Here is an 18,902-nt window from a genome sequence, read left to right on the forward strand (position 1 = left end):
TAGAAACGACTGCCTGTCTAACCTTCCAAACCGCGAAGGGAAAACCAGCACAATACAGGTTCGGTCACATATCACGCAGGCACCATGCCACCATGCAGATGCCAGTTTTGTCTTTAGGCGTTAATGTATTATAATAGCGCCAAAAGTAACTTCTAAGTAAATTCTAAGTACTTTAAGTTAAAGTTCTCTTTTGTATTTCAATACAGAATCTCTAATTCTTTGTTCTGTCTGCATCGCGAAGCCATTTTAGAAAGGCGTAAATTTGGGTTCGCTGTCTAGCTCAGTTTACAGGCGGCCATTCTGTGGTAATCTTTGACCACAAATCATTTGGCATTACCGAGACGTGGCTATCCCAGCCCCATTTTAACTTGGCGGCTGTACGGGAAGAATTGAAAATAGCCACAATGATGAACCTGTAGCACATACGGTAGTTAAGTACCATGTCATATTCACTTATTTGACAAATTGAACTGACAGTCTCACTAAAATGACAAGTTAATGCGACAGAGTTCTAAAGTGGGTATATAATAATATTACTCACGACTGTACATTATGTAGAAATCCTCATCGAGAAAAGTAGAGCCACAATTTCTCAGAATTTATACTTGCAGCCTCATTCATTTATTAGGGCCCCGATACCAACCCCGCCGGCGTGGTCGACGATTTCCCTCATTCAGCGCTTATCGCTATCGACCCACTAGGGTCGATTAATTCTTTCAAATATTTTTCCTCTCAGACGACGCCCTGAGCCGAGGTTCGCGCCCAACTGGGCACCCTCAGGCCTGTTGTCTTAAATGTTGTACCGGGTGAGAGCCTTCAGCGCTCCCCATTTGTCCGGCCAAGTAGTTAATGCCATCTGCAGCAAATCTACAATAAGTCACGGCAAAAAAAACATTCATTTATATTTATTAACATTAAACATTAATGTAAAATATTGGATGAAATTTTATGGGTGTTTTATGCCTTAATAAAGATTATTGTTATTTTCATTACCACATTTGAAGCAACCAGCTTCTTCATTAGTCATAAAGATCTGGGGGTTAAAAAACCTAAGCAATTCATCTAAGAAAGCAATGTTGCAATTTGACATTTGCGTATATAAAAGTAAGTGCGCAATGCAAATAAATATCAGATAGTAATATTGCTTTCTTAGATGAATTGCTTCGATGTGGCCATTTTAACCCCCCTGTACTGTACTGTGTTTTACTGTACATATTTATGTGTTAAGTCTGACTGTTAAAATTAAGTTCTGTGCAATAAAATTTATTTGATTTGAAAGGAATTACACTGCTAAATTTGTCAATTGTTGATATTGCGCACTAACTTTTATGCATATAAAAGTTTAAGTCAGTTAATGTCAAATTGCGATATTGCTTTTTAGATGAATTGTTTCAATGTATCCAAACCCTCAGATTTCATAAAGTTGAAACGAGACTATAATATGATCTGATTGCACGAATGAATCAGAGAATCGTCTGATACAATGTTGTTAAAGTACTGGTTTCCTTGTGTAAGGAACATAACAAATATACTTTCTTGTAAAAATTGTAAAAGTACCCTCAATAGGTATACTATTTCAGAAGCATTTTACGGCTGCATCAGTGTAGCTTTGCTAGTGCCAATTGTACAGACACCAAACACGAGCCATTGACCTTTAATTCATAATTGTATGACACTTGGGGTCATTGAAAGTGTTAAGAAACACATAAAAAAATCCAGAGTAAGTAGGTTGACGAATAACCGATTTGTCAAAAGGTTAACTTATGTTACAATCTTAAATATAATATAAAATCTACTGGTTCACATTAGGTAATTAGCAATTTAATAAAACTGTGCTCATAACTAGTAGAGAAAAGGCAAACAACCATTTTGCAAAGCAAAAAAAAGTTTGTCGCCCGGAAACATTTTACAAAGACAATTTCTCTTTGGAGCGAACGTTTTAAATTGTAAATTTAATTTCGAGACTGACTTTAAAATGTTTACGGCAATAGATAAGCCGCAACTGCATTTTATTGGCGATGGCAGGTGCGCTGCACCAGGAACGCGAGCTTAATTGGAAGAATGCTAATTGAAGTTTCAATTACTTAGCCAGTTTGCACAGGGTCATTAGCCCTCGGACTTAACCATTATTGTCCTTGAGGGCTCGCCGCTACCACGCCCACAGTACATTACGACCGATGGAATTTATCATGATACGACCAATTCCCCCTAGCCGCGCGAAACGTTGTAAAAGTGTGATAAATGTAATCCCAGTACCGAACACATTTTACGTCGGCACTATCTCTTTTATTTCCGTTTTGATACCTATTGGTCCCCGCGCCCTATTAATAATAAAACCAGCCAAGTCGGTACTACAGGTCAGAGTCGCCTATTGTGGGTTCCGTACCAATTTGTTATACTGTACTTTGTTATCCTTATTCTACTATCAATCTAATGGCCTCTGTAGTCCAGTGGGACAGCTTTGGGCTCACGGCCTGGAGGTATCAGGCTCGAATCACGGTGGGGGTATATCACAAAATTCCAATTGTGATCCCTAGTTTGTTTAGGATATTGCTGGATCACCGCGCATCAGATGATCCATGCTTCGGAGGGAAAGCAGTCTGTCTCAGATGCAATTTACTTAATCATGTAGTCGTTACATGAACCATTTCAGGAGCCTTTGGTGGCTCTATAGTAACCCTGACACCAGATTTGATCAGGTCGGTCATTGATCCCACATCCCACACGAAAGAAGAAGAAGGCTATTAAGAATTAAAATTAAAATTTCTTTATTTCAGATATCACTGATCCATAATTTACATAATAAAACATTCATTCAAATAACTTAAAATAATAAATAAAATAAAATAGAATCAGATAAAACAATTAAAATCAATTAACATATAAGACGACAATGATCACTATCAATCTTAATTAGGCACTCTTTGTGTTTTAGTACCAACTTACGAGTTTCAAATTGACAATTATAGGTGCGGAACTTTAAAAATGTGATGACGATGACAAACCTCGGAATAAAAGTCAACATGAAAGTTCCTAAAAAAGTTTCCAATGGAAACCTAATTGATTGTCCGCGAAGATAAAACTGACGAAGGAAAAACGTTTTTTTGCGCTCTCGGTCGACTGCCAATTTGATCAAACGAGAAAAGTGTCCAGAATTTTAGGTAACAAGATAATAATCATTATAGAACAGGAGGTTACCTCTCTTGATATTGAACTCCTGAGATGGGCATGTGAAAAGGTCTGTACTTACAGTAAAATTAATTTCCGACCATATAGTGGATCAACTCAACAAAACAAAGTAATATAAAACAAAGTTAAATGAAATGAACCTGATATCAGGGGATTTAATAAAGCTATTTGACATTTGTTTGCATAGTATATGCGCAAATGTCAAATTGCAATATTTACAACCTGTATAGCCGGGGAAAAGGAGCTGCAAGAAACACCTCGGCACACGGCCCTAGAAGTTCTTTTAACATAACATAACATAAACAGCCTATATACGTCCCACTGCTGGGCACAAGCCTCTCCTCTATCAACCGGAGGGGGTGAGCATAATCCACCACGCTGCTCCAATGCGGGTTGGTGGATTATGAAGTTCTTTTAAACAAAAACATAATTTACTGTTAGTTAGTAATTTTGTCATCACTCACTCGGGTAGGGTGTCCTACGAGTGTGCGGTTAACAAAAATGAAATAACTTCAGTAATAATGAAGATTACTAGTTCTTAAATTAAAAACTGCATGAAAAGCAGAAATATTCAAATTAGTTTTTGTAATAGGTTCAAAAATACCTTACATATCAAATTATGACTTGTCAATTAGTTCCTTTCAAATTCGTAAACTTCTTTCGTATAAACCTGGTTTTATCTGTAGTCTTCCTTATTTATATTTCTGATTTTTTTATTAGTTACCAGGAAATTCATCTTGCCTGCCTCTTAAGAATTTAATGACCAATGAAATATATGGACGAGGATAGAACTTGTTTTACGTTTTAGTCCACTACTTTATAGTGTTTTCATGCCAGAGTGAATAGAGATTTTCCTCTCTAGTAAAATAAACTATGAATTTCTCGACGACGTCGCAGATTTATTTTGCTGAATAATTTTATAAAATACTTGGCTAACATAGCATCACGCCAATATTCCCGAAACGGTAGACAGAAGTTTATAGAAGGTTTATTTAATACGAGGCACGCCAAGCTACAAATTCAAATTCATAAATACAAGACAAGGTAAGTGTCTAATTTTCTCTGGAAATGTTTAGAGTTGTGAAAGAGGTAAAAAGTACATTGTTTTAAGTTTACGCGGTTATTATCATGATTAAAACACATAATAACGGGTTCTTAACGCGTTTAAAGTAGGGATATGAAACTCCCGATATTTCGACACTGTTGCAAGTGCCATGATCACGGAATGACTGATGAGATTGGAGTGTATCCCTACTTTAAACGCGGTAAGTACCCGTTATTATGTGTTTTAATTAGGTAAAAAGTAATTACCTAATAATAAATAACTAAACATCAACGCTGATAAAATCTCATTGTTTAGTTTGTTTTTCACAGTGCGAGTATAACAACGGGAAGAGGATATCTAGTTTATTTTCTTTATTTTCTTAGTTCTCTCTACTTTCTTAGTGTTACCTGCGAAATCTACTCATTGTTCCTCGATTATCCTAAGTAATTTAAAACACATAAATTCAAGAGTAGCATTTGCGATTTGTGCCCCGGTCCCCGGAGGTCCGTGTTGCTTTATGTTTGTGGCATACGAACTTTTCTAGATTCTAAAAAGCATAGAGTATGTAACTACATAAATGTTTCAAAAAGGCTTTCTTTACAGAAAGGTCAGGAATATTCTAAACCAGCAAGCAAGTAAGATTTTAATGAGAATGCCCGAAGCGAAAGTGGTTCAGTCTCTTAGTAAGTGGAAATTCGTAAAAAAGGACAAAGTGGAAAATAGGCGAGTTCTTTTGAATGTATACAGGGTGTTAGTGACATCGTAACGGATACTGAGGGGTATGATTCAGACAATGATTCTGAGTTAATATCAAGCGGAATATTCCCTCGCAAAATTCATATTCTTTTTATGTTGTTTTCAATTAATTTCAATTTTATACTTTTCGATGGAAAACTATGACTCACGTATTCGTACGATGGTCATTGGGGTCATAACCCCTCCCTGGGCCATGGTTGTGTCATGGGTGGCCACTGCAAATTCTATCTAATTCTTTACAGAGATAGGCTGTCTGCAACGTAGTGAATGACATAAAAGCTGGATGCGCCCCTGAATTTTTACTTAATCATATGAAACCTAATTTTCGTGCAGTTCTCCTGTAAATTGAGCAAATATCAAACTACAGTGGAGCATGTTAGGGCATAATTTTCAGATAGATGACATAGTGGACACACTACGTGGAGTGTGCGCTTATTGATGCGTAACCTCATCAGTTGAACGAGCCATAATTGAGTCAACGGCTGACCCGCCAATTAAACGGAAGACTGCGCCAGTGTCATAGCTATTTTTTGTGTTAAATATAGTTTAAATACAATGCAGATGTATATCAGAAATGCCTTTTTTTGGTAACAAGACTTAAAATAGGGTGTATAAAATAATAAACAGAATTTTCCTTTCAACTGTTTTAAGACAGTAGTTAAACAAAAACTTTACAAAAAAGGTTAAAGTTAGTGATTATTTAGAAGATATGAATTCATGGGATTAACTGTCTGAGAACTGATATTAGGCAGCTAAATTACTCAATTGTATACCAATATTTTATGATTATTTTTATTTTTTTTAAAGAACGTCTAGGGCCCTGTGCCGAGGTTTTTCTTGCAGCTTCTTTTCCCCGGCTATACAGGTTGTGAGAAGCTGCAGTAGTTTTAGGCGGATGAGACGTTCGTTATGTAAAAATTGACGATTCAAAGTGTAACTATGTTACCTACTGAATAAAGGTATTTTTGAATTTGAATTTGAATTTAATGAAATTATTATAAAATTAATAATAAAATAATTATAAAATTATTATTTTATACACGTTAGGCTGGCGATCTGGAGGTCCGGGTACGATTGGGACATTGTCGAAATCACTTTGTAAGACTGTCCTTTGTTGGGTAAAGACTTTTTTCTTTATTAAAATTCTAATAAGTTAAATAGAACAAAAAAAAAACGTTTTTTGTCACCATTAGATCTGTCTTTACTTAGTAATCAGAATTCCATAATTTCGTTACGAGTTTGAATTCATGTTAGCATCATAGATAATTGATTTTTTTCCTTTGAGTTATTTATTTAAATTACTCAAGGTGTATCGTGTCACTGAGTGTCAAGTAGCCTATTACAACTCCTGCACGCTCACCGTTTATATTTTGTTTACATTAAGTTAGTTTATGAGTTGAAGTGAAATGTAAATTTCTTTTGAGAATAAAGATTTCTTCAACCTGAAATCACGTGGTTTCCAGGGCATGTGCCCGGTTAATGGCAATAGGCTCGCCCCGTATTACATACGACTTGAACATAGCTGGCAAGGAATGGGTGCATATACTATACACCTCTTCCTACTCCTTTGATTCTGTGTTAAGTTCTTTATAATCTATTTAGAGACGCCAATACCCAGAGTGTCTGAAAGTTTATTGACTTTTGGCTCTTATATCTATTTGGATATAAGAATACGGATTGATTTCGTACTAAGAACTATATTGTGGTTACAATTCCCTGCAACCCTCCGGAGACTAAGAGGATAAACTGACAAGAAACACGTAACAATCCTACCTCCTACTGTATGGCGGTTCAAGATATTGCCACACATAAATTCCACGTCCAATTAACCCCACAAAAGGGAAAGTTCCATTGAAAATAACGTTTTATTCCTATAGATTCATCTATGAAGTTAAGGGTAGAAAAAAAATGATGAGTCTATTAGGAGCTCTACAAAAGTTGTATCTACGATCCTACGAGACCATTTAAACTTTCTAAAGTAGCAATTCTGCTGTCATAAACAACTTAAATTAAAAAGTTATTTGAAGTTATAATTTTTAACTATTATTCTGTTTTACAAAGACTATAGCGACACAAAAACAGACCGTTTTTCTTGCTCTATGGTTGCATCATTATGAATGGCCAACATTTTCCGAACATTTATTTTTTTAAGCAGACTTATTACACTTTTCTAGTTGTTTAAACAAGCGAAAAGCCGAAGAATGCTTCTATCTTTACCCATTAGGTTCAGGCTGAGATTTTTCTTGCCTCTTAATGGAACTAGATTTCCCCTTTAATATTGCCGGGACATTGCTTCCAGAGGCGTGCGTTGAATGCTAGTGCTCCTATTTATTATACTAGGACCAGTAATTGTGATAAATGTGTTTAATTTTCTGTAATTAGGTGTATTAGTACGTAGGAAAATATAATATGGTGCGGGTGTAAGTGTTAAAGTTGATACGCGATCAAATCCAGGATGTTTTAAAGAAAGGGCTAGTCAAGACTACTCTATATAATATAGTACACACAGACGTACATTGTCATTGTCATTGTAATCTACCTAGATTTGTATAAAAAATTGTGCTATCTTCTGCTGTCTAGAAATATATATAATATATGATTTAATATATTATGATTTGCACGAGAATCGGGCACTTTATTGCTGAAAAGAAACTATATCCAAAGACCTCTTCTAAGAAGCCAAATACAAAGTCATATATCAAAATACGAAGCCAAAAAGAATAAAAAACTATATCAAAAGAGATCATCATCAACAGCCTATATACGTCCCAATGCTGGGCACAGGCCTCCCCTCAATCAACCGGAGGGGGTATGGAGCATACTCCACCACGCTGCTCCACTGCGGGTTGGTGGAGGTATCAAAAGAGATAAATTTCTATAAAAAGTTGAGAATATTAAATACTCGCAAATGTTTCAATATAACATTGTTATTAAATAGGCGTTTGTTTCGGTCTCGTTCCTTGCAGCTAATAGGTATTTAGAAAATTGACGTATGATATAATTGCTATTTTTAATCTGCCTGTCTGCGTTTGTCTGTTGCGTATCGTAGACTTAACCTAAGTAAGTATAAGTACATAATATGCAATATACCTAATTACTTAATATTAAAAACTATTTTAATAAGAAAACCAGTTACTTATGTACACACATTTTATGCCGCTTTGGTTGTACTTGGTAAATGTTGGGTACTTCTCGTAAACGTAAGCAGACAATAAATAGGAACGTATTTTGCATGCAAAAAAATCTATTGTTAATCCTTTTATAACTCTAAACAGTCATAGTAAATACTTCTTACCTGAACATACTAAGCTGAAGAATACAACGGCCAGCGTAACCCACCGCATTCTGCTGTTTACTCACGAAACTTGCACACCACTAAACATAGATTCACTGAGAAACTACTTTACTTTTTTTAATAGCAATGGATGAGAGTGCAAACTTTTACGCGGGAACTCTAATGAGAAACGTTCGATGCGCCAGCGGGGATCGGGTTCAAACGACGAACTACCGTCAGTTGGAGCCGCGATACAACAGGCGACCCCAAAGCGCATGCGTGCGCGACCTCTACTTAGTTAAAACATTTTGTTTAATTTCAAATAGAGTTCCATTTTGAATCTGTTATTTTAATAATAATAAAATTATTTTCAAACTTGCAATAATTCAATTTTAGTAATTCTACGAATAGGTACTCAGGTCTGATATTCGCAATTTTGATTCGCAATCTTTCGCATTTTTTTTAAACAGTTACTTTCGTGTTTATAAAGTTAGTATGGACAAGACTACATTTATATAACAACAACCATAGATAATAACCTATATCATCCGAATTAATTAATATGGATATAAGGGTTTAAATGTAATAACAATAAAATGTAGAATGTCTGTCTGACGGCGCCGAAAGAACTAGGGCGTTAAGGGGCTTGTAACTTTATTGGCAAACAGAATACTAGGTTAACAGTGCCTCTGATGTGGCCTGGTCTACTCTACCATTATTTATGGTCTCCGATGGCTTATACTTTAATACTAGTTGAAATTTTTGGGGGCATTGGGCATGTCTGAAAGCTACTAGCGACACGCTATTATGACATTTGGCCCACTCATCAAGTTTAGAATTAATTAATGCGTTAAAGGGTTAACTCTGATGAGAAATGTATCCGCCAACCCGCAATGGAGCAGCGTGGTAGATGCTGCCATCCCACATCCAAGTGGTTTGTAAATGTTTTTTCCTTTTGGTGGTTGCCTGGAAGAAATTGCTCTAGAGCAATAAGGCCGCCCAAATTGTACTGTATTCATGTATTATGTCTGATTGTTGAAATTTAGTTCTGTGCAATAAAGTATATTTGATTTTGATTTGATGTTTAATACCCCCTCAGGTTGATTGAGGAGGCTTGTGCCCGGCAATGGGACGTATATAGGCTGTTTATCTTGTATGTAAGTACGTTTTAGAAGCAAATAGCTGTACCTACTTTAGTGTCAATAGTGATTTGCAGTCATAAAAATTGGATTTCTTAAGTTACAAGGTGAGATATGGCTTTAGTTCATAAGGGCCACATTATATCTTATCTCACACACCGATCTCTTTGTGCAACATGTGTATTCCTGTATTTTTTTTTCTTTTTAATTTTTTTTATTCCATTTCATCTCATCTTATCAGCTGTTTTTAATTAAGTGTAAGTCTTATGTATTCGCTCTTATTATAATGTAAAATTTGATTTGTCATACTTTTTAATTGGCCAACAAGAATTTAAGCTATTGTAATGATATAAATTATGTTAGCTGTAAAGTATGCAAGTAACAATAAATAAATAAATAAATATATTATACGGAATAAAAGAAAGAGGTTGGAAGGGCCAAGTGAGCGTAAAACTCGCGCCATGCCATATGAGCAAATAGTGCATACTTCCACTTTAGAAGTGCTCATCCACAAACTTTACGACACACAGAGCTCCCCGATAGTATATCAAAAGGTCGTCTTGTGAATTACAACCTACCTCCTTATCACTGTATGGGACATACCTAATAGTCTACCATTTATGGTCAGTCACATCTCTAGCGCGAGCAAGCCAACGCGTCTCAATATTTGGATCTTGTAATTTAATTAATATCCTAAGTAATACAGTTCATTCAATTGTTTGTGTGGGGTTTTATTACAATTTACCAGCGCTCCCTACAATCACAGGAAACCAGAAAACCTTAGTATGATCGGCTATTTACCAAAAATAATACTTTTGTATGCATTCATATGAAAAGTCATGATAATATAATTGCAGCATATCACATAAAATATATAATTATATTGCCGGTAAAATGGCTATGGAATTTGAGAAGCAGTAGAGCTATCGTAGTTATATGTTTTCGGAGTAGTAAAAGAGAGCGGGATTGAACCGGCGACAGCGGTTCTCATACAAAATTGCGAGTTAAGGCTTTTCCATCATCTTTCTTCTATTCCGCGATATATTAAAATATTGTTTTATATCGGTAACTATTTTATTCCTGGGTTAGAAACTGATAAATGAAACATTGAAACAAAGAATTTACTAAACAAGATAAGAATTGAATAGACAGGATAAGAATATTACATGTAAAATTAATTAGTGTCTCATGTAATGTGATGAAAAGATAAAAATCTAAAGTGATTGTGACTCATTTATTTACCTACTAGAAAGTGTGAATAATTATAAGTAACTCATTTTAAGGTCAGTACAGTTAGTCACGATTGTATTCTTACTTTACCTTAATAAGTAGGTGTATTGAAATAGATATATGTATATACAGGATTGTAGTGACATCGTAACGAATACTGAGGGGGATGATTCAGACCATGATTCTGAATAATACCAAGTGGAAATTTCCGTCTCGAAATCCATATTGTTTTATATATTTTTTTCAATTTTCAGGTATATGTGAAGTGTGGGTACTTAGTTCATCTTGCGATTGATGTAGCTCTGACTACCCCGATTGGGATATAGTCGTGAGCTTATGTTATGTTGTATTGTTTTGCAACAGTTTCGTGTTCCACCACACTGCCTGATAAGTAATGATGCGGTTTAGTTTAGGAGACGCTTACTTAGCAAAATGTAATAATGCTTGGAGTTTACAAGATTTTGCAATGCATGCCCCGTTGTCTATATAACTACCTATTTATCTGCTGATCTAGGAATATGGATGGTTTCCGAGTAGAGACAGACGCAAGCGTGGCAGACCGAGGCGGAGAAGCAATGTAGAGAGAATCCTGGAAGAAATGGAGGGAGGCCTTTGCCCAGCAGTGGAACACCTCAGGCTAGATAATATAAGACTGGTGATATGGAAGTATCTAGCCGTGTAGTTAAAGATATATGACGGCAAACCTACAATAACTCACGTTACAAAAGGGATTATAGAAAAAAGACAGAGTGCATTCAGGTGGTTGTATGTTATCCCGTACATAACAAAAAAGACTGGTAATAGACGAGTGAGCTGGATAAGTGACCGGATGAATTCGTATCAAAAGTAGCTAGAAGTTATTTTCTGATTACTCTGCTCACCCCATTAGGAATAAGTTTTCTGAGGATATTCTATATAAGTATCTAAATTTTTGACAAGTATTACAGTACTTACTGACTTTGGTACCCAAGTATTTCGTTAGCTCACTGAGTCGAAGCGGATCTTCGCCTCCGAAATGCGCCAATTTTATTAAGTCATCTTGGCAATTCCTTGCCAATCTGGTACTCCAAAATGATTAAACCGTTCATTGAACTTGGACTTCATTTCGACGCGAGTGAATCTGCATTCCGCGGATAATTATGATTTCGTTCATACATACATAAACTCATGCCTATTTTCCACCGGGGTAAGCAGTGTTTGGAATTCCATTAGCTTCGGTCCTTACACACTTCTCTTGCTTCTTCCGCATTCATCAATCGTTTCGTAAACGTGTGCCGGTTCAGAGTAGATCGTATAAACTTTTTCTAAGGACATCTCCAACAGATATAATATAACGTGTACATAAAGTCTGTCTCTATGTACATGCAGTAAGAGTGTAGGTAATTGTAGTGTAATATTATTATGGTGGTGGGTAGAATTAAATAACGTAACTTTTGTCAATCATACGTCCCTTATACATTGTTTTAAGTTTACGCGGTTATTGTCATAATTAAAACACATAATAACGGGTTCTTACCGCGTTTAAATGGGGAGTCTCATACGTCCCTTTCCTTTTCGGCGGATAAAAAAACGACAGGTATAAGTTAAAATAAAATTAGAAGTTGTCTGCAGGAATCAGCGCCATTATAGGCTCGTAGCAACTGACCATAAATAAATAAAGAAGGCAAGTGAAGAATACGAATTGTATTTATTGGTTATTTCTCCCTGTTCGGTTTTGTTGATCTATATTTAAGAAAAAAATATTAAATAACCGTAACATTCAGAGGTCACAAAGCGTAAAGGTCGCTTAATTTCACAATAAAATACAAGGAAATAGATAACATTATCAACCATATTTTTGCATCTGACATTCCCTGAAAGATTTCTCAGTAAACATATTTTTTGCAATCTTATACATTAGCAAGGACTTAAAACTATCAATGAACTAATCCAATCGCTTTGAAAGATACCATCTACGACTATAAACGAAAACAATGTACTAAAACACTTTGTTTGTAACCCATTATATTTATCAGATTATTCAATACTAATATATAAAGCACGCAAAATATATAGCTGGTGTCAACTACACGCACAATCAGTTAGTTAAAAATTCACCATGTTGAAAATCATCTTGTTATTCGTTGCTGCTTTTTTCGGTAAGTGCCTAAATTTAATTTTCGATTTAACCTGCTAAGTCCGAGATGTCCAGATATAATAATTAAACAACGTATAAGGGTTGGAAACGGAGATCCTTGAGCAGGCTTTTTCCTCGCTCAGCGTATGTCACTTGCGGTCCAGAGAGGCAACGGTGCAAGCATAATGGATACGTTCGGACAGGGCTCGCTTTCTGGAGGGCTTTTTGACGCCTGATATGTTTTACTTATTCATTTGTGTGTTTTTATGTGTTTTAACGTATTTTAGTGTGTGTTAGTGACATAATAACGAAATATTTGAGAGATGATTCAGACCATGTTTCTGAGTTGATATCAAGTAGAATTTTCATAGAATAAAAAATAGCCTATGTCACTCTCCATCACTTCAACTATCTCCACTTAAAATGTACGTCAATTCCTTGCTCCGTTTTGCCCTGAAAGATGGACAAACAAACAGACACACACACTTTCGCATTTATAATTATATTAGTATGGATAATCATCTTTTTCAGGTTGCCAAGTTATCGCTACACCAGAAGACGCTCGTCATGGCAATCTCAATCTCTATTTCATATACTCACGGTAAGTGCGCGCTCCCTATTTGTCATGCCATTTGTGAAAAATCTACAATAAGTCACGTCAAAAAAATGTAAGTGCTCAATCTCTCTTACGAAATGCTGTGATATTGTTAATTACAAACAATATAAAAGTATTTATCAACGGAACTGCATCCAGATTGTTGCCTAATTACGGAAATGCACCCAGATCGTTGCCTAATTACGGAAATGCACCCAGATCGTTGCCTAATTACGGAAATGCACCCAGATCGGTGCCTAATTACGGAAATGCACCCAGATCGGTGCCTAATTACGGAACTGTACCTAGATCGGTACCTAATTACTAGCGTAATTCTATTTCGCTTGCCTTATTAATTCCAATCCTTCAATGATACTGGTCTTTCAAATACAAGTTGGACTTAAAACCGTCTAATTACAAAACGAAGACTAAAGATAAATCAGGTTTAAAATATAGTCTGCGCCACGATCGCTAATACCGCAGATTCAGCATCCAGAATTATTATGACTTGTCAATTAGCTCCACTGAATACTGAAATCCAACGAAAAAACTTATTTCGTCTATATTTTTAACCTGGTATTATCGTTAGTCTACTTTTTGTAACACGGTCATATTACAAAACGTAAACTATAGTAGAGTATACGGCCGTTAGAGCTGTGAATAGAAAAAACGTTTTTCTGCATCATAATTATGCATTGTATATAATCCCTTCCTAGGCAGAGCCACAAGACAATAATATGAAAACCCACAGGGCTCCTAATGTTCTCTGTAAGCTAAATAATAATATTATAGACGGCGATACGGCTCACCACTTATTACGTTACTTTAAAAGAAAGCTCGGTGAGGTGCAGGTACTTAGTTCATCTTGCGATGGTTTACCTCTGACTATACCCATTAGGATTATATAGTTGATAGATAGACAGTTGTGACCTTATGTTTTGTTATGTAAATTATGATAAAAATATCATAGTTATGAAGGTTAGTCTATTACTCTTTTTAGGGATATCATAATGTCACACCATGATTCATCACTAACGTCATGTCCCTAGCATTTTCCCGTTTTTCACAGGGTCCGCTTACCTAACCTGAAGATTTGATCGGAATCTATTACTGAAGCGACTACCTGTCTGGCCTTCCAACCCGCGAAAGGAAAACCAGCCCAATACAATTTAGGTCACATACCTCCGAAAATGCATTTCTCTGGTTTCCTCACGATGTTCCTTCACCGCTGAGCACGTGATAATCATGTATGATCCAAAATTGTATTCTAAAACATATTCGAGATACATTATAAGTAATATCACACCATAATTATCTGTACTTCTTTGTTACAGGGATAATCCTCGAGAACCTATTCAGATCCAGCCCGATTTCAACTCTGTGATTGAAAGCCCCGCACTCTTTCGTCCCTATACTGCTATCATAGTCCATGGGCACCAAGGAAGTGCTTTCACCAGTTTAAACCCTGTTGTCAAAGATTGTAAGTATTTTTCAACACAAAGAAAAGTTATGTTTGTACTAGCGGTCGCCAGCGACTAAATAGTGCACGCGCGCATATAACATAAGCTCACAACTTTATCTCAATTGGGGTAGCCAGAACTACATCCATTGTAAGATTACCCGCACCTTACCGAGCTCTCTGTTACATCACCGCGATAGGTAACGCGCGCAAACGAATATGAATATTAATCCTGTGGGGTGTCCTTTACGTTGCATAAAATTAATAACTCTATTTTGAAAATCCATAACAGACTTGACATAACTGTAATTTGCATACTAATTAGAATGAATAATATTATTTATTTTATTAAATGTGGATGGTTGCTTTTAACGTTTTGTCAGGCACTTGTTTGCTTATAAATTATATTAAGAGTATGGGTTTCAACTTTTATGGGTATTAAAATTAAGGGTGTTAATTATATATTTTTAATCGTTATTTATATTGACATTATGTATATTAAAGATATACTTTTCAAATATATATATTTTAAAGTTATGGATTTTAATGTTTATGTGTTTAAATGATTACGGATTTTCAATTATGGATTTTAATATAGACCCAATTCTGTGCTATTGTTATTGATGTATTACTGTGAGGTTTTATCAAAATCTGTTCAATATGCTTAGCGTGCAAGAATAACAAACTTTTGCATTTATAACATTAGTAGCATTTGGAATGAATTACTTTTTAAGCTATATCCCTTACCGGATCCATGTTGATAATGTAATACTAACTTCTGTATTTTTATAACACTACCATTTTATACGAAGATATGGTCGCAATAAAACATTTCTACTTCTAGCATCAGTAAGCCATTAGCTAAATCGTTTAAAAAGAGAAAATAACACACAAAGAAAATACATTTTAAAAATTCAGATGGTTTTCTTTGAAAGTTTTCCGTAAGCAAAGAAAGTGCTAAAACAACAAAATCAAATGTAAATAAATGTTATATATTTAATGGTTAAAACATAAATAAGTTAACAAAAATTTTATTCGCGTCCTTACGAGATAATATTAATATGACACTGTTAGTACCGCTCTTCACACCTCACTGGACATTACCCTCCGACTCAAAGGGCAGTTATTATAGATATACTGTCTGTGTGACCATTTACATTGTGCTAGTTCAGAACCCCGATAATCCGCGTTATCGGTATCATTATGAAAGCTATATAAATTCTTGAGTCAATAGTTTCATTACAAGAAAGCAAAATGGATCTAAAGTAAATGAAAAAATAAAAGGCTTAGATGTATCTTTTCGCGTTTCACTTTTAAAATCACGTTTAAATTTATACTTTAGAACCTATATAATTGATATAAACCTTTGGATTTTTTCAATCAATCCAAACATTTTTATAACTATGTCATTTTTGCAACAAAATATAATATATCGATTGACGATTTGAATAAAAATAGAGTTTATTTATGCAGATCAAGAGATTACTAGACAAGAAAAATTGTATTCCATTGAATAGTAATCCTTTGTTGATGAATGGTAATACATTGTTATTTTGCTAAGGCTTAGACGGATAGCAGCGTGAGTTTGTGTGCGTATCGTCTTACTAAGTAGGTAATCCTTATTTACATATTAAGTCTTCCAGGACGTCGTTAGTTCAGCTCTCTCACTTTAAATGAAAACAAACGAGTGAAATGAATGCGCAAACTTTGGTTCATTATTCTTAACTTGGATCCTGTGGATGTTGTGTAACCGTTTGTGCGATTAAGAGTTAGTTATTTATCTGTAAATGTGCAATTCAGATTACACCGTATATTGGTAAATGAATTGCACAGCCACTTCTTTGAGTGAAAGGACTTCTCAAAGGACTTACACCACCGCGTTGCTGTATCAATAAAGAACATCTACCATGTACCTACACATTATAATATTCATTTAATAAGACATAAAAATAAACACACTAACCAGTTACCTCTCTAAATAGTGGATGCGCACTGTCAATGGTATGTAAACAAACATATCCCTACGCAAACATTTCACTAGATTTATAGAAAGGAATGTCTTTAAGCCAAGTTTTGCCATCGATAGAAATTCATACCTCCGATACCGACCCCGCCGGCTTAGTCGGGGTAGATTAATTCTTTCAAATATTGTCCTCTCACACGACGCCCTGAGTTGAGGTTCGCGCCCAACTGGGCACCCTCAGGGCTGTTGTCTTAAATGTTGTACTAGGTTAGAGCATTCAGCGCTCCTCGCTCCTCCTGCGACAAATCTACTTTAAGTCACGTCAAAAATAAATTAATTTCATACATTTAGTCAATTGAACATTCAACATTTTTCTTTTTATCTATTAACTTTGCACAAAACATATAATGAGAACAATAAACTACTTATATTTTAACATTCCAGCATTCATATCCAGTGAAGACGTGACCGTCATTGTTGTGGACTGGTCTACTTACGCCGGGCAGAGCTACTCCAATGCTGTCAATGCCGTGCCGAGCGTGGGCGTTGCTATTGCTGACATGATCAGACTCCTGGTCACATACAACAGGATCTCCCTTGACAGGCTGCACCTCGTTGGTTTTGATCTCGGCGCACACGTTGTTGGCTTCACGGGCAGATCGTTGAATGGACAAGTTGCTAGGATCACAGGTAATTGATATACGATGCCGTTTTAAGCAAGCACCAATGCCTAACAAGTTATTCATATTAATTTATTGTATGTTACAAAAAATATTAAAGTCGTTCATACATATTAAGTAAGTAGGTGACGCTCTTCTCAGATCAGCAACATTGTAGACAAAGAAGAGGTTGGAAGCCACCAACGCAGTTGCACCGCACGCCACGCCACGCCAGTTGTACCGCATCAGATTAAACAGCCGTTCTAAACATTGGTAGCAGAACCCTGTATGAACTACTGATAAAGATATGAAAGGCTGATGATGATACCTAGTTCTTTCAATTTTTTAAGCGCATCATGTATTTAAATGAGACGCTTTGCAACATAATAATATTAGTTTTAGCACATGCTACGGTTTTAGTATAGTTTATGTTTTAGGAAAGAACACAGTTTCGAAATTACTTATTCCTTGCTTTATTTTCCAGGACTGGATCCAAATGGCAGCCAATGGGGCAGCAATTCTCAGCGTCTGACGGCTTCTGACGCCGAATACGTCGAACTTATTCACACAGATGGGAATGGTCTGACTGCCAACGGGATCGGAACAGCTCTTGGTGACGTGGATTTCTTCGCCAACGGTGGTGGGAGCCAGCCTGGCTGCCTCACGCATTCTTGCAGTCATAACAGAGCATGGGAGCTCTTTGGAGCCAGTCTCTTGCATAACCACCTCATCGGGAATCTGTGCAACAGCAGTTCGCAGTTGAACTGGAACCTCTGCCGCGGGTACTCTCTGCACATGGGCAACAACAGCTTGATCAAATACGGGTGAGACTTCAAAAAATTTCGCGTCGTTAGGTATAGGTACGATTATAACATAAAATTTATAGATTCGGTGAAATCATAACGTTGTGACGACGCAACAGAACGTCAATTCCCGTGTTTCTTTCTCTGGGGCGTATTGGCAAAAATTTACATGCATTGATTTAAATTTCCTTTTTTACAGATCTGGAATATTCCGTGTCAACACTGGACGAACATTTCCTTATTAATTTCCACGTAATACAGCCAAACTGACTGTTATTTATAAAATCTTTTCGATAATAGATAAGAGTACTTTTTAAAAATTACTATGATAATAAATGGTATATCCATAATAGATCTTTTCCTTTTTAGATTACACGTTGTTGCAACCTTGTAATAATGTTTTAACATCTACTTGATCATTAGCTTGCGACAACTACACTTCAATCCCTGATACCGACACGTTGTTGACGATTTCCCTCATTCAGCGGTTATAGATTTTTAATTCTTTCAAATATAATCCTCCCAGATGAAGCCCTAAGTCGAGGTTTACGCCGTACTGGGCACCCTCAGGCCTGTTATCTTAATTTTTTTGTACAGAGTGACAGCCCTCAGCGCTCCCCATTTGTCCGGTCAAGTAGTTAATGCCTTCCGTGCGATTCTTTGGGAAAGTTGTA

General features: G+C 36.0%; 2 protein-coding genes across 2 annotated transcripts in view; one reads left to right on the top strand and one right to left on the bottom strand.

The window, feature by feature from the left end:
* The window catches only part of LOC126368430 (neural cell adhesion molecule 1-like), a 184,246-nt gene extending 175,764 nt beyond the window's left edge, over positions 1 to 8,482 (bottom strand). The window contains exon 1 of the mRNA XM_050012428.1: positions 8,286 to 8,482. Coding sequence (XP_049868385.1) covers positions 8,286 to 8,334 — 49 coding nt within the window. The 5' untranslated portion in view covers positions 8,335 to 8,482. The remainder of the gene's footprint in view (positions 1 to 8,285) is intronic.
* Positions 8,483 to 12,684: 4,202 nt separating this feature from the next.
* LOC126368473 (lipase member I-like) lies at positions 12,685 to 18,578 on the top strand. Its single transcript, XM_050012492.1, has 6 exons — positions 12,685 to 12,771; positions 13,281 to 13,350; positions 14,679 to 14,824; positions 17,211 to 17,456; positions 17,910 to 18,249; positions 18,428 to 18,578. Exons 1-6 carry the CDS (start codon positions 12,732 to 12,734, stop codon positions 18,471 to 18,473), a joined length of 888 nt encoding a protein of 295 aa, XP_049868449.1. The 5' UTR covers positions 12,685 to 12,731; the 3' UTR covers positions 18,474 to 18,578.
* The last annotated feature ends 324 nt before the right edge of the window (positions 18,579 to 18,902 follow it).

This window comes from Pectinophora gossypiella, chromosome 7 (genome assembly GCF_024362695.1).
Source record: "Pectinophora gossypiella chromosome 7, ilPecGoss1.1, whole genome shotgun sequence".
Taxonomy (NCBI): domain Eukaryota; kingdom Metazoa; phylum Arthropoda; class Insecta; order Lepidoptera; family Gelechiidae; genus Pectinophora; species Pectinophora gossypiella.